The 26635-nt window shown below is 42.9% G+C and overlaps 1 protein-coding gene across 1 annotated transcript in view; it reads left to right on the top strand.

Moving 5' to 3' along the window:
- The window catches only part of OTC (ornithine transcarbamylase), a 122076-nt gene extending 117343 nt beyond the window's left edge, over positions 1-4733 (top strand). Inside the window, exon 10 of the mRNA XM_073616340.1 lies at positions 4470-4733. Within this exon, the coding sequence (XP_073472441.1) occupies positions 4470-4529 (60 nt within the window). The 3' untranslated portion in view covers positions 4530-4733. The remainder of the gene's footprint in view (positions 1-4469) is intronic.
- Positions 4734-26635: the final 21902 nt, after the last annotated feature.

Below are 26635 nucleotides of genomic sequence, written 5' to 3'. Positions count from 1 at the left end.
GAGAGCAACAATTCTAGCACTAGACCTCCTCTGTAGCTCTAAACTGGTAACCTGTAAAAAAATTTAAAGCGTCGGTTATGGAGATTTTTAAGTACCGAAGTTTGATGCCATTCCATGATTGTGCGCAATTTTAAAGTGTGACATGTTGGATATTGATTTACTCGGCATAACATCATCTTTCACATTATACAAAAAAAATTGGGCTAATTTTACTGTTTTGTTATTTTTTAATTCATGAAACTGTTTTTTCCCCCAAAAAACACGTTTGAAAAGTTGTTGCGCAAATACTGTGCGACATAAAAAGTTGCAATGACCACAGTTTTATTCCGCAGGGTGTCTGATAAAAAAACATATATAACATTTGGGGGTTCTGAGTAATTTCCTAGTAAAAAAATGATTACATGTAGGAGAGTAGTGCCAAAATAGGCCCAGTATGGAAGTGGTTAATGGACGGGCTGCCCCTGCTAGGAAGTTAGGTGTACAAACTGTACTGTTGCTATAAAGACAGTTTAAATGGTTTGGAGGTTTTAGAATTTTTTAGGTAGACGTAAATGATGGGCATCTGCAGAATCTATCTATCTGTTGGAGCTTCTCCAATCAAAGAATTCCTTGTATTCACTAAGAAAAATACAAGGCATTTTGTGAATGTGCATGGGACCTGGAGGTTATTGAGGATCACTGTAGTAGTGGTGGCTGCAACAGCAATTTTCCATTTCCACAGCGGTCCTAAATCTATGGAATATGTATACCTTCATTGGTCCAAGCTAAACCAGTGCAACTATGCAAAAAATACCATACTTCCTTGATTCAACTTTAAAGTTGAACGATAGTGAAAATTCTTTTATCATTTTCAATAGAGTGAGTAAGAGTCGGAATCTATGTCAAGGCAATTCTGATGTCTGTGCCCTCCATGGGGAATGTTTCTCCACAGTTAATATTCCATTGTCACTGGAACAAGAAATGAGTGAGAGCAGGAAGACACAGTGCAATAAAAACCCGACAGAGCGTCTAACCCTTACACACTGTAATAAATAAATGTGCTTCCTAATCTGGGTTAAACTTGTCAACTGCTCAAGAGGTGACCGTAAATCTACCCAATGCCGACACCAGTTAATACCAGACAGAGGATCTACTGTATCACTTTTCCACTTCACACTACAAAATTGAAAAAAATGTTTTGGCTGGAGATGATTTTTAATAATCCTTTCAGATTCCAAATGCATTATTCACTGATCTGCCATCACTTATTTTAGAACGTGTACAGGTTGATTGCATTGTGCTATGCCAGCACTGTTTGTGTGGTTTTTAATGGTACTGTACTACACAAGCTAAATGATTTGTAACCAGCAGATACATCTGGGACTAGCCGGTTCCAGATCATGCTGTTGCCTCATCATTAATTTTGCATACTAAAGCAATACGTTTTTAATGCATTCAAAACTCTTCTACAAAACCAAAAAAAAGATTATTAGCAGGTATTGCATAAAGGTACTGCTTTTGGCTTGCATAAATGTACGGGACCTTTGTTTTTTCACCGTAGCCTGGAGGCGTCCAATTTTCGACACCTTCATTATTACCTCAAGGTTAGGCTGGATACACACTGGCTGAAAATCGTCTGAAAATGGTCGGTTCGGCAGGCATCCGCACTCACAGCCAATGGTTGTGGCTGTGTGTTCTGGCGAGTGAGGGGGGGGGGAAGTCCCCCTGTAAGAGCACAACAGCTCAGTAGGGAGACCGCCGCACTAACATTGGATGCGTTAGTACGATGATCTGTAAGTGTTTTTTTCGTTCAGCCCACTGGGTTGGAGGAAAAAAAAATGTATAGTTTGTACCCAGCTTTAGAATCTCTGCTTTAAAACATTTGCTTGTTTTGCTGGAAGAGAATATGGTAATAATTTTATATGAGATGACTATTTCTACAGATAATACAGAAATGTGTGGTCAACAATTATACAGGGAAAAGCAGCCTTTTTGTCTTTTGCCACCATAGCCACATGCCTACTGTTCTTAAAGTAGAACTATAGGCACAACTTTTTTCTAATTTTGGATAGGAAGGGTCATAACAAATTACTTTTTTGCCCTCTGTCCCCATTGCGGAGATTTCCCTTCACTTCCTGTCCCATAGCCAAAACAGGAAGTAGGGGAAAATCTCTGCAAATTAAGGGAATCTCTTGGGGACATTAAGCAGGAAGACAGAGAGTTGACCAAGAGTAGAATGATGTACAAGCTCAAATAGGTCATGTTGGAGGCTTTGGAAGATCTACATGACCAGCTACAGCCATGACAGTCAGAATTTCCTTGAATTCTAAAGAGCAACATCACCCAGCCCTTCTGCATTTTATGTAGCCACAGACTTGTGTCACAGATTATACAAAATTATTAGCAGTATTAGCAAGTAAAATTTAGTATATCTGAATTAAAGTTGCTCATATATTGAATACTTATTGGTAGCAACTACTTTTCCATCCTTCCAGAGGATCAGTATCTGCTTGGACTTAGAACAAAACGAGGCAGAATATAAAATCATAGGAAAACTGCACCTGCCCCTGTAGCCCTTGTATGGGATCACTGTAAAACTACTTCCATTGTTTCCTACATGAGCTAGCTAAAGACCCAGATATTTTGCCCAGTTTGACCAGTTATATAAAAGATCAAGCTACCTGAATATAACCTTGAGGGCTGGTTCACACCAGATGCAGTCCAGTATGTTTTTATTCTGCATCAAAAAAAAGCATGGACGGTGTTTAACATGGATTGCAATGGCCCTAGTTCATAGCAGTGTAGTGCAATCCAAAGTAGAACATGCATACCACCCAACTTTTTGAGATGGGAATGAGGGACACCTATCAGAAAAAGCATGCAGGCATAGGACACACCCCCTTAACCACTTCAATACAGGGCATTTTCACCCCCTTCCAGCCCAGACCAATTTTTAGTTTTCAGCTCTGTCGCACTTTGAATGACAATTGCGCGGTCATGCAACACTGTACCCAAATTATATTTTTATGTTTTTTTTCCCCACAAATAGAGATTTCTTTTGGTGGTATCTGATCACCTCTGCGGTTTTTATTTTTTGCGCTATAAACACAAGAAGAGCAACAATTTGGAAAAAAAAACACAATATTTTTGACTTTTTGCTATAATAAATATCCCATTTTTAAAAAAAACAAAAACACATTTTTTACCCAGTTTAGGCCGATATGTATTCTTCTACATATTTTTGGTAAAAAAAAAAAATCGCAATAAGCGTATATTGATTGGTTTGCGCAAAAGTTATAGCGTCTACAAAATACTGGATAGATTTATGGCATTTTTATTTATTTATTTATCTTTTACTAGTAATGGCGGCGATCTGAGATTTAAGTGACTGTGACGTTGCGACAGACATATCAGACACTTTTGACACATTTTTGGGACCATTCACATTTATACAGCAATCAGTGCTTTAAAATTGCACTGAATACTGTGTAAATGTGACTGGCAGGGAAGGGGTTAACACTAGGGGGTGATCAAGGGAGTTAATTATGTTTCCTAGGGAGTGATTCTAACTATAGGGGGAGGGGACTCACAAGGGGAGGAGACCGATCGGTGTTCCTCTGTACTAAGAACACACCATCGGTCTCCTCTCACCTGACAGGACATAGATCTGTGCGTTTACACACACAGATCCACGGTCCTGCTGTGTTCACGGGCAATCGCGGGTGCCCGGCGGACATCGCGGCCGCCCGGCACGCGCACCAGGTCCTGAGCAATGCGGCGCGTGCGTGCGCGGCCCCTAGATGGCCGAGAAGCCGAGGACGTCATATGACGCCCGCCCAGGATGGGAGATCCCTCCTGCGGACGTCATATGACTATGGGCGGGTAATGAAGTGGTCAAAGGAGAATTATACAAAAAAAAACAAGATTTGTTAAACCCACATGTGCTTTTTTTACCACTACTATTCCTTTATATTGGCTTTTGAAATTTACAAATTCAGCAATTTAGAAATCAGATGAAAGGTTTAGCACTGGAAAACACTTTTTGATAGATAAAAAGTGCATTTTATATATAACTATTTAGATCAGACCAAAATGAGGGACAAATGAGGAGGAATGGGGGACAGAGGGACATTGCTCCAAATCAGGGACAGTCCCTCAAAATCAGGCACAGTTGGGAGCTATGGAACATGTTACATTTTTTTTTCTGTATGGAACGCATTAGGAACATGATAAAACACATAAAAAAAGCACCTGAACGCACATGTCCTCAATTGAGATGAAGAAAAAAAAAAGGGCAAGGACACACTGCATCAGAAACACACTGAAATGCATCAAAAACGTACATGCAGAAACGCATCCGGTACACAGAAATTGTGTTGTGAACCAGCCCTCAGTCTAGACATGCATCTTAATCAATGACCTTAATTATCCTATAGATTACTTGCCATTTTTTTCTCCTCCATAACAGTGTTTTGTCTTGTTCTCCTTAGGGCGTGATGGTGTCTCTACTGACTGATTACTCGCCTCAGCTACTAAGGCCTACATTCTAATTCACAGCAAATGCCTGCAAAATGCTGATTGCTATGGACAAGTTATCTGATACACAAGAATGGCAAAAGCACCAAAACAAATAATAATAATGCCTTCAAACATGCAGCCAAGTGACACTCATTGTACTCTTCTTTATAGTTATTCCCACAAAAATCACACTTGGATATTGCTTAATTGATTAGATATTAAACGTTCTGAAAGTTGTTTTGCTGTTTATAATTTGATGCTTCTAGTTGTGTCATTACTTATTTCATGAGGTTAATAGATATTACATTTCCTATTGTGAATCTGTTTTCCCTTATAGACTGCTAGTTTTTAAGCCTTTACACGTATTTTATTTTGTTTTGGGCCTATAACAATCCACACACTATGTACATTGCACATTGATTTGTAGCGCTGGTTTCTACTACACATAGGAGGTAATTAGTAAGCCCTCAGTGACCAATTTAAATTCATTGATCTTGAGACACAAATAGTGTTGCACAATCTGAAGTTCTATGTCTCTGATACAAGGGCAAAACATCAGCATTCTGGGCCTTGGTTTATGAACAATACTGAGTTAAATATCAATAAAAGATGTTAATAATGCCCGCCTACTAAAACATCACTCCGAGCCCTGGACTAAATCACAAACGGTATTGGTGTAGTCTGAACAAAAAAAGCAACTACTTAAATGGTTAAATACAGATAAAGGCAATAAAAAAAGTTTTAAATAAATAGTTCCTTTAAATATTGCAGCAGCGCTTCGTATCCAAAACTCAAGGACGCGCTTTCATATGTAGTTCTTATATGAGAAATTTTGCAGCAGTAGTGGAGCTCTATAATAGCTTCAGCTGTGTTCTGTAAAGAGGGGAGAGTCTTCCACCAAAAACTTCACCACGTGAGGGGAACCTCCCCAATGGGAATGCACTCACCAGAAATACAGCAAACAAGAGCCTTGGATAATAGTAGTAGTTCTCCACCACTTCTAACCACCAGATGTCAGTAACACTCTTGGTAGCTCCAGTAAAACATATGGGAGGAATAGAATGTCCACATAGTGTAATATTGCTTAAAACGTTTATTCAACTAAAAACATCCAAACAACCCCCCATATGAATATGCGTACCAGAGAGTAAAAAATATAGAGCAAATTGTAAAGTGCACCGTGCCTGTAAAGTCTCACGGTTCTCGGAAAGCCATCAGAAGCGTTCGCTGTGTGCAGCTACAGCGATATGCTTCCTGGTTCCTCCCTGATCCATGGAGCGCACACGTCACTTCCGGTAGATCATGTCTCTAACGTGTTTCGTCACTTCCGGACTTCGTCTGACACCCTCAGACGAAGTCCAGAAGTGACAAAACGCGGCAGAGACGTGATCTCCGGAAGTGACGTGTGCGCTCCAACGACCAGGGAGGAACCAGAAAGCATATCGCTGTAGCTGCACACAGCAAACGCTCCTGACGGCTTTCCGGGAACCGTGAGACTTTACAGGCACGGTGCACTTTACAACTTGCTCTGTTTTTTACTCTCTGGTACGCATATTCATATGGGGGGTTGTTTGGATGTTTTTAGTTGAATAAACATTTTAAGCAATATTACACCATGTGGACATTCTATTCCTCCCATATGTTTTACTGGAGCTACCAAGAGTGTTACTGACATCTGGTGGTCGGTTAGAAGTGGTGGAGAACTACTACTATTATCCAAGGCTCTTGTTTGCTGTATTTCTGGTGAGTGCATTCCCATTGGGGAGGTTCCCCTCACGTGGTGAAGTTTTTGGTGGAAGACTCCCCCCTCTTTACAGAACACAGCTGAAGCTATTATAGAGCTCCACTACTGCTGCAAAATTTCTCATATAAGAACTACATATGAAAGTGTGTCCTTGCGTTTTGGATACGAAGCGCTGCTGCAATATTTAAAGGAACTATTTATTTAAGACTTTTTTTATTGCCTTTATCAATACTGAGTTAAAGCTGAACTCCAGACAGATACTGTATATAACAAAATATGAATTTTGTACTTACCCTTGTTTCCACCCTGTCCTAAGCAGGAGTGACTCTCTAACCCGCCTGGCCAATGCACAGATGTGGCTGGGTGGGACAAGCGTCATTCTGGGAGGACGCACCGGTGCATCCCCCCACTTGTGGCACTTATTCACAGCCTTAGGATCATGTTGTAGCGCGATCTGTGACCATTATGTCCACTGGACACAGCTGATCACAGATGTGATTGGCCCTGGTACCATGTGATCGCTGTGACCAATCACAGCATTCACATGAAAAATAATAAACAATGGCTGTCATTCATGTGTTTCTATGGTGTCACTGGAAAGAAAAAGGTTCTGCGACAGTGGTGTCCCTCGAAAGAGAAAAAGGCCCTGTATTAGTGGGGTCACAAGAAAGGAAAAATGTCCCTGTGTAGGAGGTGTCAAGAGGACTGATTAAGCAGTGATCAGAAGGAGGAAGGGGAGCTGTGAGGGTGGGGCCCTGTGGGGTACACTTAACTAAGGGGTCCTGTGTGGCTCTAATGCCATATACACACGAGTGGATTTTTCAACCGGACTGGTCTGATAGTCTATCCGACGGACTTTCGGCGATCTTCCGACGGACCTTCCGAACAAACGGACTTGCCTACACACGATCACACCAAAGTCCGATGGATTCGTACGTGATGACGTACGACCAGACTAAAATAAGGAAGTTGATAGCCGATAGCCAATAGCTGCCCTAGTGTCGGTTTTCGTCCGTCGGACTAGCATACAGACGAGTGGACTTTGCCATAGGAACTGGGTCCGGCGGAGTTCTGACGTAAAGATTTAAGACATGTTCCAAATCTAAAGTCCGTCAGATTTACGTCCGAAAAAGTCCGCTGCAGGTCCAATGAAGCCCACACATGGTCGAATTGTCCGCCGGACTCGGTCCGTCAGACCAGTCCGGTCGAAAAGTCTGCTTGTGTGTACGCGGCATAAGGGTTAGTTTACACTGGCTTTATCCCTCTAAGGAGTTATCTGTGGTGGATCATGTTTTAGAGGGCATTTGACAGGCGGTGAAGAGGCATTATGTCACCTGCTCACTGTCTGTTTTAACCCCTAAAAGCCCACACCACCCCTTGCAACCACTTGAGTTCAATAGGTTACATTCAGCAGGTACTACTGCCTGGCAAAAGGGGGATAATTCTTGCCACGGAATGTTTACACCCTCTGAAATGCTAAAAAAAACACACTGCACAAAAAAAAAAAAAAAAAATAGAAATACATTTGTAACAAACTGACTAGCTGCTGCAAGGTGCCTAGGCAACTTGGTGAATTAACAATAAACCTCTGAAAGGTACAGAGCCATCCACCTAAACTTTGTACAAAATGCGCTGCTCGAACAATATTATAACACTATTCTAATGTGATACAAACACTACCCGGTGGTTTCTGGTGAATTAATTTGCGCCCCTTGGAGTACACGCCTACTTTTTATCTAATAAACAGTACTTCACCATGGAAGGCTTTCCTCTCTTTTTTCTGTGCCTATTATGTTCCTCTTTTCCTGTCACTTACTGGCACTCTTTTTTTCTTTGTAAATGACAGTTTTCCTGCAGTTGGCTGTAGATATTGTACAGAAACGCCACTTCATAAGCAGGCATGTTACTTAAAGGAATTTTGCATTTTTAATGTGGCCCTTGCAATGTTTGTGAACACATTATTATAAAAATACCAAACTGCATAAAAAATAAAACAATTTCTGCACTTAGGTAAAATTCCAAAAGAAAGCTGCTAGCACAAATAAAGCCTGTGATATTAAGCCTCAATGAACATGCGTAAAATCAAAACGTGCAGCAATATTTTACAAATATTGACCACAAATGGCATATAAAATTGTAGCACGGCCCCCTTGGGGACTGCTGAGAATTGCCTGCTCATCTGCATGGCCACGACCAAGGGAACCCTCCAACCCACCTGACACTCTGGGTTCAGACATCCTGTTAATATCAAAAAGCAAGAATCAAGCAACTCAGTAGTATAAGGTTTTGAAAAGTTTTACTTGACCAAATAGGAGAAATTACTTCACAAAGAAAAGAGTAAATCAGCTGAGCTGTGATAACAGCGCCAACTCAGCAAACAGACTCCTCCCGAAGACACAACAATGTTTAAACAATGGATAATGCTATATACACAAAAATACACTATATTCAGATCAGAAGGTACCTCCTAGTGGATGTTTCAGTTAACTACACGTGTGGCCACGCTGCGATAGATGTAGTCTAGACAGACTATGCTATTTTAATAGGAGAGCTAATCTCCCGCTGGTGTTATATTCAGTGGGGATGGAAAGTATTCAGAACCCCTTACATTTTTCACTCTTTGTTATATTGGAGCCATTTGCTAAAATCATTTAAGTTCATTTTTTTTTTCCTTTATAAATGTACACACAGCACCCCATATTGACAGAAAAACACAGAATTGTTGACATTTTTGCAGATTTATTTAAAAAGAAAAACTGAAATATCACATGGTCATAAGTATTCAGACCCTTTGCTCAGTATTTAGTAGAAGCACCCCTTTGATCTAATACAGCCATGAGTTTTTTTGGGAAAGATGCAACAAGTTTTTCACACCTGGATTTGGGGATCCTCTGCCATTCCTCCTTGCAGATCCTCTCCAGTTCTGTCAGGTTGCATGGTAAACGTTGGTGGACAGCCATTTTTAGGTCTCTCCAGAGATGCTCAATTGGGTTTAAGTCAGGGCTCTGGCTGGGTCATTCAAGAACAGTCACAGAGTTGTTGTGAAGCCACTCCTTCGTTATTTTAGCTGTGTGCTTAGGGTCATTGTCTTGTTGGAAGGTAAACCTTCGGCCCAGTCTGAGGTCCTGAGCACTCTGGTGAAGGTTTTCGTCCAGGATATCCCTGTACTTGGCCGCATTCATCTTTCCCTCGATTGTAACCAGTCATCCTGTCCCTGCAGCTGAAAAACACCCCCACAGCATGATGCTGCCACCACCATGTTTCACTGTTGGGACTGTATTGGACAGGTGATGACCAGTGCCTGGTTTTCTCCACACATACCGCTTAGAATTAAGGCCAAAAAGTTCTATCTTGGTGTCATCAGACCAAAGAATCTTATTTCTCACCATCTTGGAGTCCTTCAGGTGTTTTTTAGCAAACTCCATGCGGGCTTTCATGTGTCTTGCACTGAGGAGAGGCTTCCATCGGGCCACTCTGCCATAAAGCCCCGACTGGTGGAGGGCTGCTGTGATGGTTGACTTTCTACAACTCTCTCCCATCTCCCAACTGCATCTCTGGAGCTCAGCCACAGTGATCTTTGGGTTCTTCTTTACCTCTCTCACTAAGGCTCTTCTCCCCCGATAGCTCAGTTTGGCCAGACGGCCAGCTCTTGGAGGGCTTCTGGTCGTCCCAAACGTCTTCCATTTAAGGATTATGGAGGCCACTGTGCTCTTAGGAACCTTAAGTGCAGCAGAATTTTTTTTTTGTAACCTTGGCCAGATCTGTGCCTTGCCACAATTCTGTCTCTGAGCTCTTCCTTTGATCTCATGATTCTCATTTGCTCTGACATGCACTGTGAGCTGTAAGGTCTTATATAGACAGGTATGTGGCTTTCCTAATCAAGTCCAATCAGTATAATCAAACACAGCTGGACTCAAATGAAGGTGTAGAACCATCTCAAGGATGATCAGAAGAAATGGACAGCACCTGAGTTAAATATATAAGGGACACAGCAAAGGGTTTGAATACTTAGGACCATGTGATATTTCAGTTTTTCTTTTTTAATAAATCTGCAAAAATGTCAACAATTCTGTGTTTTTCTGTCAATATGGGGTGCTGTGTGTACATTAATGAGGAAAAAAAATTAAACCTAAATGATTTTAGCAAATGGCTGCAATATAACAAAGAGTGAAAAATTTAAGGGGGTCTGAATGCTTTCCATTCCCACTGTATATATATATATTTTAGAGCTGCACCATTAATCGTCAAGAATCGTTATTGCAATCGTTCCCGGTTGCGATCTTGACAAAAGTGTTTCACGATTTTTTCTGTGCAAAGAATTCTCTCTGCTCTTCTGAAGCCGACAACTGTCAAAAGAAAGGATGAAAAGACCTGGGCAGTCTGCCATGAGTAACAACATTCTTTAGCAGTGGAACTTAAGTATAAACATTGTAACAATTTGTCAAAGGAATAGACTTTGTGTGTAAATGAGGAAAGTTTAACCACTTAACCGCTTGCGGACCAGCCGCCTCAGTTTTATTGCGGCAGGTTGGCTCCGCTGCGTGAAATTACGTTGTTGTACATGACCTCGCGAGGTCTGGATAGCAGGCACGTGGGCGCCGAAGGTTCGTGAGTCCGACCGCGGGTCCCGCGGATTCGACGTCTGCAGGGATACCGGCGATCATCTCACGGAGAGGAAGAATGGGGAAATACTGATGTAAACAAGCATTCCACCGTTCTGCCTAGTGACAGCAGACTGATCACAGCTCCCTGTAATCGGGAGCGGTGATCAGTGTCATGTCATACATAACCCCCCCCACGGTTAGAATCACTCCCTAGGGCACACTTAACCCCTGCAGCACACCCTCCTGGGTAACCCCTTCACTGCCAGTCCCAAAATAGCGCCAAAAGTGTCCGATGTGTCCGCCATAATGTCGCAGTCACTATAAAAATTGCTGATCTCTGCCATTTCTAGTAAAAAAAAAAATTATTAATAAAAATGCCATAAAACTATCCCTTATTTTGTAGACGCTATAACTTTTGCGCAAACCAATCAATAAACGCTTATTGTGATTTTTTTTTACCAAAAATATGTAGAAGAATACGTATCGGCCTAAACTGAGGAAAAAAATGTTTCTTATATATTTTTTGGCGATATTTATTCTAGCAAAAAGTAAAAAATATTGCTTTTTTTTCAAAATTGTCACTTTTCTTTGTTTATAGTGCAAAAAATAAAAACTGCAGAGGTGATTAAATACCACCAAAAGAAAGCTCTATTTGTGGGGAAATAAAAACGTCAATTTTGTTTGGGAGCAACGTCGCACAATGGCGCAATTATCATTTAAAGCGATGCAGTGCCGAATCGCGAAAAGTGCTCTGGTCAGGAAGGGGGCAAATCCTTCCGGGGCTGAAGTGGTTAAACACTAAACCTTTTTCTGACATTTGTTGGTTTCAAGTTAAAATCATTTTTTTTTTGCTAGAAAATTACTTAGAACCTCCAATATATATTTTTTTAGTAGAAACTTTAGAGAATAAAATGGTAGTTGTTGCAATATTTTATGTCACACTGTATTTGCGCAGCGGTCTTTCAAATGCAATTTTTTTGGAAAAAATTACTTTAATGAATTAAAAAAAACTAACCAGTAAAGTTAGCCCAATTTTTTTTTGCATAATGTTGAAGATTTTACGTTGCGAGAATCGTGAGAGAATCGTGATCTTTTTGTTCTAAGCAAAAAAATGGTGATTCTCATTTTAGCCAGAATCGTGCAGCTCTAATATATGTATATAGGCTTCCTATGAGTAATTGCAGTAGAGTTCCACATGGCAGATCTGTTATTCTTCACTGGCTAGTTGGAGCTCGTTAACTGTAATCCATTTGGTTGCAGATGAAACAATGCAATGCAGTAAAGTGTGCTTGGGTAGAGATGTGTGCGCACTGTGTTCTGTAATGGTGCAGTCTTAGACAGAAACACGGATGGAAACACTCCGGCAGCGGATCCTCTGTAGTGACTTTCTCCACATGTCCGCACAGATGGGTAGGCGCTGTAAATGATGCTAGTAACAGGATGTCAGACAGCGGGTAGCAAGACTAGGCCTCTCGGGCCTCGTGGTCGAAGTAGCGTTCAGCGTGGTAGGCCGCGACCTCTCTCTCTGTCACATAGAGAGGTCTGTCGTGCATCAGGCCCAGGAGAAAGAGAGCATGCACGGGCTTCTAAGCTCCTTTTATCATCCCTCCCAGCAACCTTCAGGCCAATGCAAGGGTCCCTGGGATTTGTAGTCTGAGGGTACCTGGATGCATAGCAGCAGATTCAAAGAGGACTATACACCCCATAACTCACTCAGTTGGCACACAGGCAAAATCATAAATATATTAGTGAACACAAAAGGTGCAAAGAATATGAAAAGTCCCCCAAATTATCCAGAAAGCAAAGAAGTCCTGTGCAAGTGCAAAGAAAAGAACGTCCAACAAATTCTTCCAACTGTTTCATACTAGCACAGAACCCAGTGTGTGAGTCCACTCAAATGTACCCGTGGAGAAAGTAGAAAAATCAGCTGCTTGCCAGAAAAAAACAAGACCATTACTTATCCAGCCAACTGTCCCTGGACATTTTCTGAGTACAGACTGCTGAGAGATCTTAGCAACTTTTGAGCTGCTGCCACCCCTCTTGTGCTAAAGAGTCAGTTGCATGTTTTAGTTCAAAGGAGACTTTAGCTGGTGTCCTGAAGAGCTTAGTCTAGCTGATTCTCTGTAAAGGGACTCTGCTCTTGTGGTTCTAAAGAAAGAAGTTTGAGTATAACTGTTTCTACTACAAAGCCAAGTCCACAGTTTGCTATAAGCAAGGACTTCTGCTTCAGTTTTTCAGGAAGGATTTTTTGTCCTCAAATCTGTACATAGTTCTGTTTTTGCAGTATCCCACTCAGTTCCCTCAACCCTGTCCAAGTTTTCCAAAAATAAAAACAACAATGCCCTAGACTGGTCATTGAGGAAAAGTGTGGCTGAGATTGTGTGCCTGGCTGCGGGGCAATCTACTAGGGAAGGACCTGGCCAAATAACCATTGGCTTCTTCGGGAGTAAGTTCTACATTTGCTTATGAATTTTTATGCATTAAGCATTTTACAGCTCATTCATCAATTAGATCCAGGTGTTAAAGTGGGTGTTTAAAGAAGAGACCTCTAGGAAACAGAATTAAAAAAAGTATTTTACATAGCTTAATAATAGAAACAATGTAGCATTAGTAAAGGCAGAAGGAAGACAACATTTAAAAGTTACTTAGTAGAGTGTCTTTCCTTCCCATTTAACTCCAAAACTGAGAGCTCAGTTATTCCTGCTAAAAGCTGGTGATATTTAGCAGCTGACAAGTGAGATTTCGGAGTATTTGAATGTGCAATTAATCAGTGAAGTAGTAAATGTAACATTCACCAAACATTCACTGTACTCACAAAATTAAGTTACTGCTAAGGCCTCTGTGATTCCAAGTTAAGGCTTACAGTTTCCCTTTCCTCTGGGATCTGTTCCTCCCACATACATTTTAACAAACCTCTGGGGTCACATACCAGTTCCAAAGGGCAAATTCAACTCTAAGGCCTGTGTACACTTGCGGGGGGGAGGTGAACACGTGGTTGAGATGGGTTTTTACCACCCCCAACCACTCCCCACTAAGTTGCAAAGGTAGCAGATGGGGGTGTACACATGCCACGTCTGCGATGCTTTGCAATGTGGCAAGGTAAAAAAATATTCTATCTGGCACCACTAGAAAAGGCAAAGTATTATAGGAAATTCCAATAATACTTAGCACCATCTAGTGGCCAAATTTTGTGTTTCCATATTAAATCAATAAAAGAAATGGGACTAGCACAGGAAATAGCCTAATAACGTTATTTTTTTCCCCAAATCGCACAATAGAAATAAACATGCACTTATATTGGGTGAATTGCTTTGCTTGCTTTGCAAATGTTTTATATACACATCATAAAAGTTTACGTAAACCTCTGCTTACCTGAAATTTTTATTAGCCAAAGTAAGTTAGCAATGAACAGTAACAGAAAAAAAAACACACTGTGCATAGTTTCCAACTTTCCCTGATTTTGAGGGACTGTCTCTGATTTTAACAATGTCCATTTGTCCCTCTGTCCTCCTCATTTGTCCCTCATTTTGGGCTGATCTATATAGTTGTAAATAAAATGAACTATTTATCATCAAAAAGTGTTTCCCAGTGCTAAACCTTTCATCCGATTTCTAAATTGCTGCATTTGTAAATTTCAAAGGCCAGTATAAAGGAATAGTAGTGGTAAAAAAAGCACAGGTGGGTTTAACTAATAATTTTTTTGTATAATTCTCCTTTAAGGGGGCATGGCAGGGGTGTGTCCTATGCCTACATACTGTTGGGAGGTATGTAAAAGCACCACTATGCACAAATTTACACACTGCTACAAATAGTACAGGTGCATTTTTCCATGCATTGAGGTGCAATGTGTTGTGTCTGCGTGGGTTTCCACCGCGTACTCCAGTTTCCAGCTGAAGCCGCTGTCGGCTGACATCACAGAGTCGGTCCAGGAAAGATTGTGACCATATTGTCGGGAACTGTCCACATACCTGGACTGACATCCAGCTCAGCCTCTCAGTGAGCCACTGAGAGCCTGAGCCAGCTGCTTCTGCTCCCTCCACAGCCCAGAGCTCCAGTGAGAGTGGGGGAGCAGAGCAGAGAGGCGGTGACTGACAGTCACCGCCTCTCTGCTCAGGGAGCTCTGGGAACCAGGCAATTGGCAGTGTTTGATCACTCAATTCTCAGTGTTACAGTCGTGGGGGACTGATGCTGTATCCACCTAGGTAAGTATGATTCTGAAAAAACCCATTCCCATACTTCTCTTGTAAGTGTATATAGAAAATATGTTCCTTTAAATCAATTAATAATAGTGCAAAATAATCAATAAACATACTCAAAATACATAAGTCCATTAAAAAAACAGTGATGTGAATAAACACATAACGTGATCAGTAAATATATATAGTCCAAAAATCAAACATCAGTTTTCTTCTGTGTAAGTGCTGCAATTCTCCGCCATTTTTCAATACATATGCTCAGGGCTCTTTTTCTCAGACAATAGGTGCAGGAACTCCCCCTTTCTGAGTCCCCCCTTTTCTCCGCCCCTACCCACCTCCCAGTACCCTCCCTTTTAGACAATATAGAACCAAGTATCATTTTGAGGTGCTAAGTAATTTGTATGGAATATAGTAATGATATCAACAAAAGCAGTAAAATAGATCCCCTCCAGCCAGCAACAATAGATCCCCCTAACAACAATGGACCAACCACAACAAAATTTCCCCGCCAGCAACAATAGACTCCCAGCAGCATCAACAGATCTCCGCACAGCCAGCATTAATAGTCTGTCTGGCTGCCATCAACAATAGACCCCTCCCCCAACAGTAGATCTTTTCAGCAACAACTGATCCCCAGCAACATAAGTCCCCCCCAGCAACAATAGGTCCCCCACCAGCAACAATAGACCTCCTCAGCAACAATAGACCCCCCTTGCAAAAATAGATCCCCAGCAGTGAACATCAATACCCTGCAGTACACCCCAGCACCCCTTGCCATTACATAGTCAGTCCAAGAGGTGCCGGAACTGCATTCCCCTGTGTTCCCGCTGAAAAAAAGCCCTGCATATGCTGCTTACCAGAAGGAAAGACTAATGGAGGTCAACCCAGTGGCTATGTGGTTTGCACTTTCGCCTAGTAGCACTAGGGTTATCGGTTCAAATTGCAACCACGACACTACCTGCCTGAAGTTTGCATATTCTCCCTGTACCTGCGTGGGCTTACTCCCACACTCCAAAGACATGCTGGTAGGTTAATTGGATCCTGTCTAAATTGGCCCTAGTATGTGTATATATGACTGTGAATTAGGGACCTCAGATTGTACGCTCATTGATGGCAAGAACTGATGTTAACATACAATATATGTAAAGTGCTGCTTAAATACACGGTACTATATTAGTACCTGAAATAAATCATTCAAATAGTGCTTTATCTCCACAGACCATAACATGGGCAATTTCAATCAACCTGTCCTGTGCAGGAACTCCGATTATATGAAGCAAGATCAGGCAAGAAACTGCATCATGTAGTATATCCAAAAAACATTTGTTTGTAAAAGAAAGGTACTTACAACCAATGTTATGAGACAGGCATACATAGTGGGTGGACTTGATGACATCACTGCTAGGCTCCAACCAACCCGTTTCATCACCATGGTTGTCGTCAAGGGCCAATAGGATGGAGAAGCTCTCAGAGCTAGGGCCTCAAAGATTATATCTATGTCATCCAATCAAAAGGTGAACTTCCACTGCTACCTATACCAAACCCTCCACCCCAGATCCTGAACAATGTCAGGGCACTACCTATAGTCAGGGCTTTTTTTCCAGGGGGAACTTGGTGGAACTCAGTTCCACCACCTCTGGCTCAGACCCTTTGGTGCCTGCTCACCACAATCACTTGTAAATACAGAAGTCCGGTTTCTGTGTTTACATGTGACAGCTCTGCACTCTGTGTGTAACCCCCCTGAACTCTGCACTCTGTATGTAATGCAATCCTGGTATTTAATGCCCCTTTAAGACCCTTCTACTGTTTGTGAAATTTGACTGACCACACCCACTATTTGATGTGATTTGAAGGGTGTGTGGGGGGAGGGGTTTTGGGGGGTCGTGGTTGAGTTCCAGCACCTATTGTTTGAGAAAAAAAGCCCTGCCTATAGTACAATTGACTCGCTACTCTGGGGACCTCTAGTGGCTACCTACGCATCTACATCTCCTACTCTCACTAGACATGTTTCTGACACTAACTATGGTGACATTTGATGGCCAATTTGGGGAACCAAGCTGGGCACTCCTACTGCCCTATCCTATAAAAATATATGTAGCAATAACTCACGGTGGAGCTGCTGGTTTATTACTGGGCCTGTCCTCTGATCTTTTCAACCCTCTTAAAACTTGTTCTTTTCCCCTTGACACAACTGTAGTGCAGTGTTGTAATGACACTAATGCCAACTTTAGCCCACAATATACACTTATACATATATTTACCTCTACCTGATTGCTTGTAGCTCCACCTGCAGGAGAAATAACAACACTACACACTGACTTCTGTAATAACTAAAATAACTTCTTTTTACTGAAATGATATATGTATATAAAAGTTACTACAATGGCTACACTATCACACCAACGTAGTGTGACAGTATAGTGAATAATTATGACAGTCTTTGTAACATACACAAATATACCTAAATATATATATACACTAGGGAGCTCCCCCTGCTTTAAACCGTAAAGTCACTATCCTTTATAACTAGATGCAGGGCCCTGCAATAGAAAAAAAATAGTCCTGACATCTTGAATCTTTGTTAGCTATGAATCAGTAATTGTAATCCACAGAGAGTTCTTCTGTAATGTTGCGCAGTGCAAAGTGGTACACAAAGGCAATTATAATCCAGCAAATTGATTAAGTGTTCTTATTTGAAGAAGACAGACATCCAGTATCAGATATTGAAGTCTGTGTAAATGTAATGTTTTCCAACTCACTTGTTCCGTGGGACTATCAGTCCCAGCAACACAGTTTTAAATGTGTGTAGTGTTAAACAAACTTCTGGGTGTTAACCCTCTCACCGCACCGGATCCGGACAGATGGGTGTCTCCGTTTCAGCAGTTCTCAGTTCATGTGGAGCCCCAACCACGCTGTCACGCTGTTCCGTTTTCTAACGACCAGGAGTCCTCAGTTACCTCCTCACGGGTCTCCGGAGCGATCACTTCTGTTACTTCAGCACACTGTCATACAATGGCGGATCCTTGCTGCTGCTCCGCTCCTTCACAAGGTAGGCGACAACCCTGTGGGGGACACACACCCACAGAGTTCTGCTGGCAGGCCACGCGTCCCAGGAACAAGAGACCTAAGATGGCCGCTCCCAGCCCTTTTATATCCTCCCCACAATGCAGTTCAGTTTTCCTCTGGTCCTTGAGCATTGTGGGTAGGTCATAGTTGATGTCCAGAAGTAAACAATCAATCACTTCCATGTCACTTCTCAAAATAATGAAAAATAAAACAGATTGCATCCTTATAATTAGCCACTAGATGGCACTATATCAACTTATTACCTTTACAACAATGCATATGACTAGAAACAAAAGTTGTCAGCGCTACATATACATTATTTTGGATATGTATAGAAGGTTGTGATCTAACACTGCAAATTTCCTTGCCAGTGCTCATGGAGGAGACGTGTCAGTTCGGACTACCATCAAATTTTAAAATTAATTATAATAAATCTGAACTTCTGCCTATTCATGTTCCATTGGCTATGTCTTTGTCTTTGAGACAATCAGTATAATTCATTCAGGAAACTTCCATGCCTGGGAGCTCATATTTTACCAGACCTCAAACTATTATCTAATATTATTTATGGTACCCTAATGAGTGGCATTTTGGAGGACTGGAAGCAATGGCAGGGCTTCCATTTGATGTGGTTCAGGGGGATCTAAGAGATAAGTTCTGGGCTTTAAAATTACCATCTTACCACATATTGTTTACTTGTTATATACTGTTCCCATAGCCCTACCAAGGTCTTTTTTTAAGCCATGACGACAGCAGTTTTTACAGTTTGTATGGCAGGGGAAATGCCATGACTGTCTTTTGACATATTATGTAGATGTAAAATGGACGGGGGAGTGGGCCTTCCTGATATCATGCTCTACTACAAGGCCATGGCCCTCGTGCAGATTTTGAATTGGCGCCATGATGTCTCAACTAACTCTGAATCCCATTAGAAAAAACAATGGTAGGTAGAAATTTGGCAGGGGCACCATGTATCCCCTTGGCCGACAGGGGAATCTCGGACTGGACGTCTCCTTTGACTTGTAATACGCTTGCTGTGTGGAACAGATTAAATGGGGCAGGTCAATTTGCTTCCTCACAATATCCCTTGGCACCCTTGGGAGGATTCTTCTGGTTCCTGCTGGGGAAAGATATCTTATATTTCTGCTCCTGGGGGATTGACGGAGAGACCATTTGTGCTAAATTTTCCCCTTGGGCCAAACTACTACCTCTAGACCTCCTCCAGTCCCTTTACGGAACATAGCGGGATGGAGGTCTCGCCAGCTGGTAGATTTTTTACTAAATGGGACCTGCGACCACAAGACTCTATCTCCATTTGAATCTCTGTGGGTGAAGCTCCCAGGTTCTGGGTATCTCCACTTGCTTAATGCAGTAAAAGCTCTTATTCCACACATTTGAAAACAAGCCACTTGTTCCTCTTCATTAGGTTGGAAGAGAGAGGTTGATAAAAATCATGGAAGTAGAACGCTGGGTGCACTTGGTCAGAAATCAGCAGGATAAATTTAAGGATATTTGGGCAGGTTGTATGTACTGCTCCACTGAGATATCTGCTACATAAATGTTGGTTGATACAGTGCAACCAGGGTCGCTGATAAGGCAGTGCAGCCAGCCCTACTGTAATGGGCCCGGACCTCATCATTTTTAAAGTGGGGCCCAGGCACCTGCTGAGCAAGAGGGCCAGCTGTAATGTCTTATTGCAGACATCGATCCTCTTCTGTCTCCTACTGCAGCTCTTCCAGCTTCTTTTCCTCTCCCTCCCTTTGGCTGCACTGCAGGGAGAGTGGTTCTAGCACATGCATCCTTCCATCTGCTGTCCGGGTCCCCCTGTGTGCCCCTTTTCCTCACAACTCTGCCAGCTTCCCTCCTCTCCCGTCAACAGCTGCTGCAGGCACACAGGGGGTGCCATTTACTGACCCCTTCCTTTACTGAATGAACACAGTGAGTGCTTACTACGCTTCCGTTTTTGAATGAACAGGACGCTTCAGAGTGCTTCCTATTCATTCATCTGTGTGTGCAGCTGAAGCTGTAGAGAAAGGGACTAATAAATCTGTGTCCACAGTCACTTTTGGCCAGGGAGGGGGGGGTCCTGTCAGGTAGGCTGTATGGGGACCCGTGTTTTCTAACAGCAGCCCTGAGTGCAATCCAATACCTAGTATCACCAAGGACCACTATTGACGATTATTTGAAAGACACATCCCCTGGGTTTATCCCTAGTGTAGGTCTCTTTTATAGTTTCTCCTTTTTTTTCTATCTGGGTGTCAGAATAGCTTAGATAAACCTTCCTACTGTTATTACATTGGCTATCTTGATGATTGTGCTTCACAGTTTATCTGGTATTTATACTACAATATATTTGACCAAGCAAAACAAATTCTATACAAACCTTTTATTTATGGTTTTATATAGCCTACTTTGTTTTTTTGTTGCTTTAACTTTTTTTTGTATTGTAAAACCTTAATAAAATATGATTATAAAAATGAAAGAAAAAAAAAAGAATGTAAGTCCTTAGATTTATATAGTTGCCTTTGGGCAAAGAAAATGAATTTTGTCCCTGTCGGAGCAAATTGGACCATGCTTTACAAGGCTTTTTTCGGCATCAACCTAATTTTTAGAGATCAGGGTTTGAAAAGGATCAAATAGTGACAATTTATTGAAGCATGGGGCTTGATTAAATGAGGGTGGTTAGTAGGGAATGGATAAAACCTAGTTTTTATACTGTGTTCTATTGAGAAGATTTCCCTTCACTTCCTCGCCCAGAGATACAACATAAAGTGAAAAGAAATCTCTACAATAGTGGGAGGAAATCCCCACTTACAGTAATTGTCCTTCTAATATTTGCCCCCTTTGAAAGATTTTAGATTTTTCAACATTTTCTGTCCCAGTGGCAATGGTCACCAGGAGCAGGGGCGGATCCAGAGCCTAGTCTCGGGAGGGGCACTGCCAGAAAATATATTTTTTTGGGGTACATCTATCAGGGAAATGGCTGGTGTTGGCGCTTCAATCATCACGGCAACATGGTTGTTATGGTGTCAGGATGATTGAAGCGCATTATTACTATTATTACATTGTTATAAAAAATTAAATAGTTTAACTCACCATAATGCAGAATCAGTGGGAGCCCTGAGTGTGTCACTTGCCACGTCACCTGTCACCAGATGCAGATTGTCATTTTGCCACATCGCCTGCCACCAAATGCAGATTGTCACTTGCCATGTCACTTGCCACGTCGCCTGTCACCAATGCAGATTGTCACTTGCCACGTCGCCTGCCACACGTTGCGGATTGTCACTTGCCACGTCGCCTGTCACCAGATGCAGATTGTCACTTGCCACGTCGCCTGTCACCAGATGCAGAATGTCACTTGCCATGTCGCCTGTCACCAGATGCAGATTGTCACTTGCCACGTCGCCTGTCACCAGATGCAGATTGTCACTTGCCACGTCGCCTGCCACCAAATGCGGATTGTCACTTGCCACATCGCCTGTCACCAGATGCAGATTGTCACTTGCCACGTTGCCTGTCACCAGATGCAGATTGTCACTTGCCACGTCGCCTGCCACCAAATGCAGATTGTCACTTGCCACGTCACTTGCCACGTCGCCTGTCACCAGATGCAGATTGTCACTTGCCACATCGCCTGCCACCAAATGCAGATTGTCACTTGCCACGTCACCTGCCACACGTTGTGGATTGACAGTCACTTGCTGTGTCACTTTCCTGCTAAGGTGGTCTCTTGTGTCCCAGAGTCAGGCAGCAAAGAGATGATGTAATCTCTCTGCTGCCACGGCTGCCTGCACGGTGAGGGGGGAACTGCAGGGATGCAGGGCAGGCGCCGGGCGGTGAGAAATGATGTCATCTCTCTGCTCCCCCGCCCGCCGGCTCCCTGATTGGCCAGCAGCCCGCAAACACATCGAGCCGCACAGCTGCTCATCCGCTCTTTCACCTTCCCGCTCACCAACTGTCTCTCACCTACGGAGCCGCCCGGTGGCTCTCTCATCCACGGAGCCACCCGCCGGCTCTCTCACCTACGGACTAGCCCACCAGCTCTCTCACTAGCGGTGCCGCCAACTGGCTCTCTCACTCACCCGCATTCTCGGAGGGGGCAATTGCCCCGTTGCCCCCCTGGATCCGATCCCTCACCAGGAGAAACAGAAAGAGAGTTTACTCAGAGAGAACACAAGCAGTAATAAACAACTGACAGAGGTTTTATCACTTTCCTACTCTTAAAAATTTGAATAAAGTTTTTTGCTTTAGATACACTTTAGTTTACACAAAAAATTGTTTAGAAATGGACACACATATCAAAAGTAAAAAGTAAACCCAAAGGAGTATATTAATAAAACATTTGCATTGCAATCTGCCCAGTGAAAGTGCATATGCACTTGTTCTGTGCGAATGGGGCAAAAAACGGAATGTTATTAGGCTATTTCCTGTGCAGTTTTATTAAATTAATTTAGGTTTAGGACTGAGAAACTGAAAAACACTGCATTGTACACTGGATAAGTTGCACAAGAACTGCTTATGATACCTAGTGCCGTCTAGTGGTCAAATACGGTATTTTCCATTTTAAATCAATAAAAAATATTTGACCAGTACAGGAAATAGCATTGCAACATTGGGGGGGGTTTGCCCCATTTTTACAGAATGTGCCCTCCCAGCCCCCAGTGTGTGCCCTCCCAGCCCCTGTACTGTGCCTTCCTGATGCCCATACTGTGCCCTCCCATCCCCATACTCTTACCTCCTGACCCCCCTGTACTTTGCCCTCACTCCCTGCACTGTGCCCTGCACTCTCCTGACCCCTTTTATTGTGCCATGCTGACCCCCCTGTACTGTTCCCTCCAGACCCCCTGTATTCTGCCCTTGTGACGCTCAGTCTTTTGCCCTGGTGTCTCCCAGTCCTCTGCCCTGCTAAACCCTGCAAACTGCCCTTTGCTCTAATGAACTCCATACACTGCTCTACATCCCACTGACATCTGTACACTGTCTTGTTGCCCCCTGTCCTCTGCCCTACTGACCCCCTGTCCTCTGTCCTGTCATCTCCTGTCCTCTGCCCTACTTTTCTCTATACACTGGCCTACATACTACTGACATGTGTACACTGCCCTGCATCCCAAGGCTAGGCTCACACTTGAGTGGGTTTGAGGCCCGCATCTGCCAGGTACGACAGCCCATTTATTTGTATGGGTAGCTGTGCCTGCATTTTCAGGGGAAAAAAGGTGCCTGCACCTTTTTTAAATGCAGCCACTGGGAAGTCACATTATGCTTTTGCACCTGTACCCACACACCCGCTACGTGTTTTTGTGTTCTGACCCTGGGTGGTTGCCGGTGTGGGAACAGCTGCAATTTCTGTAATTAATAATATATATCTATATATAGATATATATATCAATATATATATTGTCTGATGACGTGTTTTTGGTGTGTAAGTATGGCACTTATTGTTTCTTTGCTGGCATGTGTTGTAAATAAATGGATGATAAAAGGATAAAAATGGATAAAAGGCTGAAACTTTCAGCAACCAATCAGTGAGCATTAATACTGTTAAGTAACCTCTAGCAACCAATGTGTGAGCAGTATTAATGTGCAGTAACCTCTAGTAACCGAATCAGTGAGCAGTAAGGATGTGCAGCAACCAATTAGTAAGCCTGGACCAGTTTTTGGGATGTTAGGATGGAGAGCGATATTGCATGGGGGGGGGGCAAGAAAATGTTTGCCCAGGGTCCAATCAATAATAAAGACGGCCCAGCCCAAAGTGTAAATGTTGTTTTGACCACAGATATGTTAGTGCCTTGTGAGAAATACTGAACTGACTTTCCTGTTTCCCCAGATTTATACTCTGTATTAACCTATCACTATTAGACCACTTACTTTAATATAATTATATGTTCAGCTCTAAAATAAGGGTGGCGATTAGCGGAAAGCTGCAATCATTCTCTTTGTCTTGGCATTTCCCTGTTGAAGATTTGCCCTTAACAATAGTTGGTCAAGCAGCTAAGTCTGCTAAGCACTGCTCTTAAATAAAAAAATGTTTTTTTTACAAGATGCTTTCCACCTATCCAGACTGCCAATTCCAATACTGTAATTGCCTCTATAAAGTTAGTGGTAATGGAAATGGAAAATTTGGATATGCTGTAAATAAAGAATAACTACAATATGTTGATATAATGATTCAGATACCGATGCCATTGCAGGAGGAACTCTTTATTATGTCTAAAGGACTGAAAGTTCTTGCTTACCTCATATAAGCAGTTATTTCGCTGTGGGGCAATCTCTGTTGCCTATGTACAGTATCTCACAAAAGTGAGTACACCCCTCACATTTTTGTAAATATTTTATTATATCTTTTCATGTGACAACACTGAAGAAATGACACTTTGCTACAATGTAAAGTAGTAAGTGTACAGCTTGTATAACAGTGTAAATTCTCAGTACCCTCAAAATAACTCAACACACAACCATTAACGTCTAAACCGCTGGCAACAAAAGTGAGTGCACCCCTAAGTGAAAATGTCCAAATTGGGTCCAATTAGCCATTTTCCCTCCCCTGTGTCATGTGACTCGCTAGTGTTACAAGGTCTCTCGGGTGTGAATGGGGAGCAGGTGTGTTAAATTTGGTGTTATCACTCTCACTCTCTCATACTGGTAACTGGAAGTTCAACATGGCACCTCATGACAAAGAACTCTCTGAGGATCTGAAAAAAAGAATTGCTGCTCTACATAAAGATGGCCTAGGCTATAAGAAGATTGCCAAGACCCTAAAACTGAGCTGCAGCACAGTTGCCAAGACCACACAGAGGTTTAACAGGACAGGTTTCACTCAGAACCGGCCTCGCCGTGGTCGACCAAAGAAGTTGAGTGCACGTGCTTAGCGTCATATCCAAAAGTTGTCTTTGGGAAATAGACGTATCAGTGCTGCCAGCATTGCTGCAGAGGTTGAAGGAGTGGGGGATCAGCCTGTCAGTGCTCAGACCATACGCCGCACACTGCATCAAATTGGTCTGCATGGCTGTCGTCCCAGAAGACAGCCTCTTTTATAGAAGATGCACAAGAAAGCCTGCAAACAGTTTGCTGAAGACAAGCAGACTAAGAACATGGATTACTGGAACCATGTCCTGTGGTCTGATGAGACCAAGACAAACTTATATGGTTCAGATGGTGTCAAGCGTATGTGGCGGCAACCAGGTGAGGAGTACAAAGACAAGTGTGTCTTGACTACAGTCAAGCACTGTGGTGGAAGTGTCACGGTCTGGGGCTGCATGAGTGCTGACAGCACTGGGGAACTACAGTTCATTTGTGGAACCATGAATGCCAACATGTACTGTGACATACTGAAGCAGTTTCTAACACAAGGTGTAACAGTTCCTTCACTTCCACTACAATCACTTCTTGTAGTTCTTCAGCCCACTGAGCCCCCAGTCTCTCTAACTAGACTAGATGAATCACTGCCACTGAATCCCGCGAGCTCCTCCAATCTTTACTGTAGTATCTTTCTTAAGCGTCACCCCCGCTTTTCTGCTGGGTTCCTAGCTTGGCACTCAAGCTTCACCCCACTGGCCTGCTCGGTCCCTGGCTTGACACACAAGGCTGCTCTGCGAGCGTCACCCCTGCTGGCTGGGTCCCTGGCTTGATACCCACTGAAGTTTCCCGATTCTTCACTGTCCCCGATTGGTGGGAATTCTGCTACGGTACATGCTTCAGCTACTCACTGGGGTCCCTGGTAATAAGGTGGTAGGTTCCTTAGTGGCGACAGCTTCCACTCTACCTCCGACCACGACAGGTTCTCCAGCCGACAGAACCATCACTTCTGGTTGGACTGCAAGCCGCAATCCCAATGCTGCGCTGCTCTCTTGTTTCTGGATAGGCCCTCAGACAGCCTAGCAGCCAGATGTGCCCGGGATAAGCCCAAACTACACACGTCCACCCAGACAGCCGTCCAGGTGGCACAGAACACTGATCACCTGACTCCACTCAAATATATAGGTTCTCCCAGCAGGCCAAGGGACTTAAGAAAACAGCCCATTGGCTGGGATACCCAATATACCCATAATCTGAGCATGCATTTCCCTTTTTGTATCTAATGCCACCAGGTACCCGGCCACCTAGCAGCAAAAGAGAGAAGTGCAGCAACTACAGACTGTGACAGTGAAATCAATTGATCCCTAACAATGGGCCAAGGTAGCTATACCTGGCAGATAAAATATAGGAGCAACCCTGCCTAAACACCAGGGTGCTACATGTGTGTTAAGGGAGGGTTACATTTGCGTAGGGAACAGAGTCTGTCCAGCAATTGTAGAGAGATCCTGCACTATCTTTTCTGGAATGTATTCCTTGGAAGACAGCTGCAAGCCCCCTAAGCCAATGTAGCACCACTCCTGCATGGAGAAAGAGGAGCCGACCCACCTCCAGCAGGGGGAATGCTAGCATTTACCTTTAGGGTGGATCAATGGCACCAGTGGAGAGTGTTCCATGACAGGAAAGGGCATCAGTTACTTTAGTCTTTTGTAAATTTATTTGCTCCAGCTTCACAG

The sequence above is a fragment of the Aquarana catesbeiana genome, linkage group LG02 (assembly GCF_042186555.1).
Source record: "Aquarana catesbeiana isolate 2022-GZ linkage group LG02, ASM4218655v1, whole genome shotgun sequence".
NCBI classification, from domain to species: domain Eukaryota; kingdom Metazoa; phylum Chordata; class Amphibia; order Anura; family Ranidae; genus Aquarana; species Aquarana catesbeiana.
This window is presented reverse-complemented; position numbering and strand designations above follow the sequence as displayed.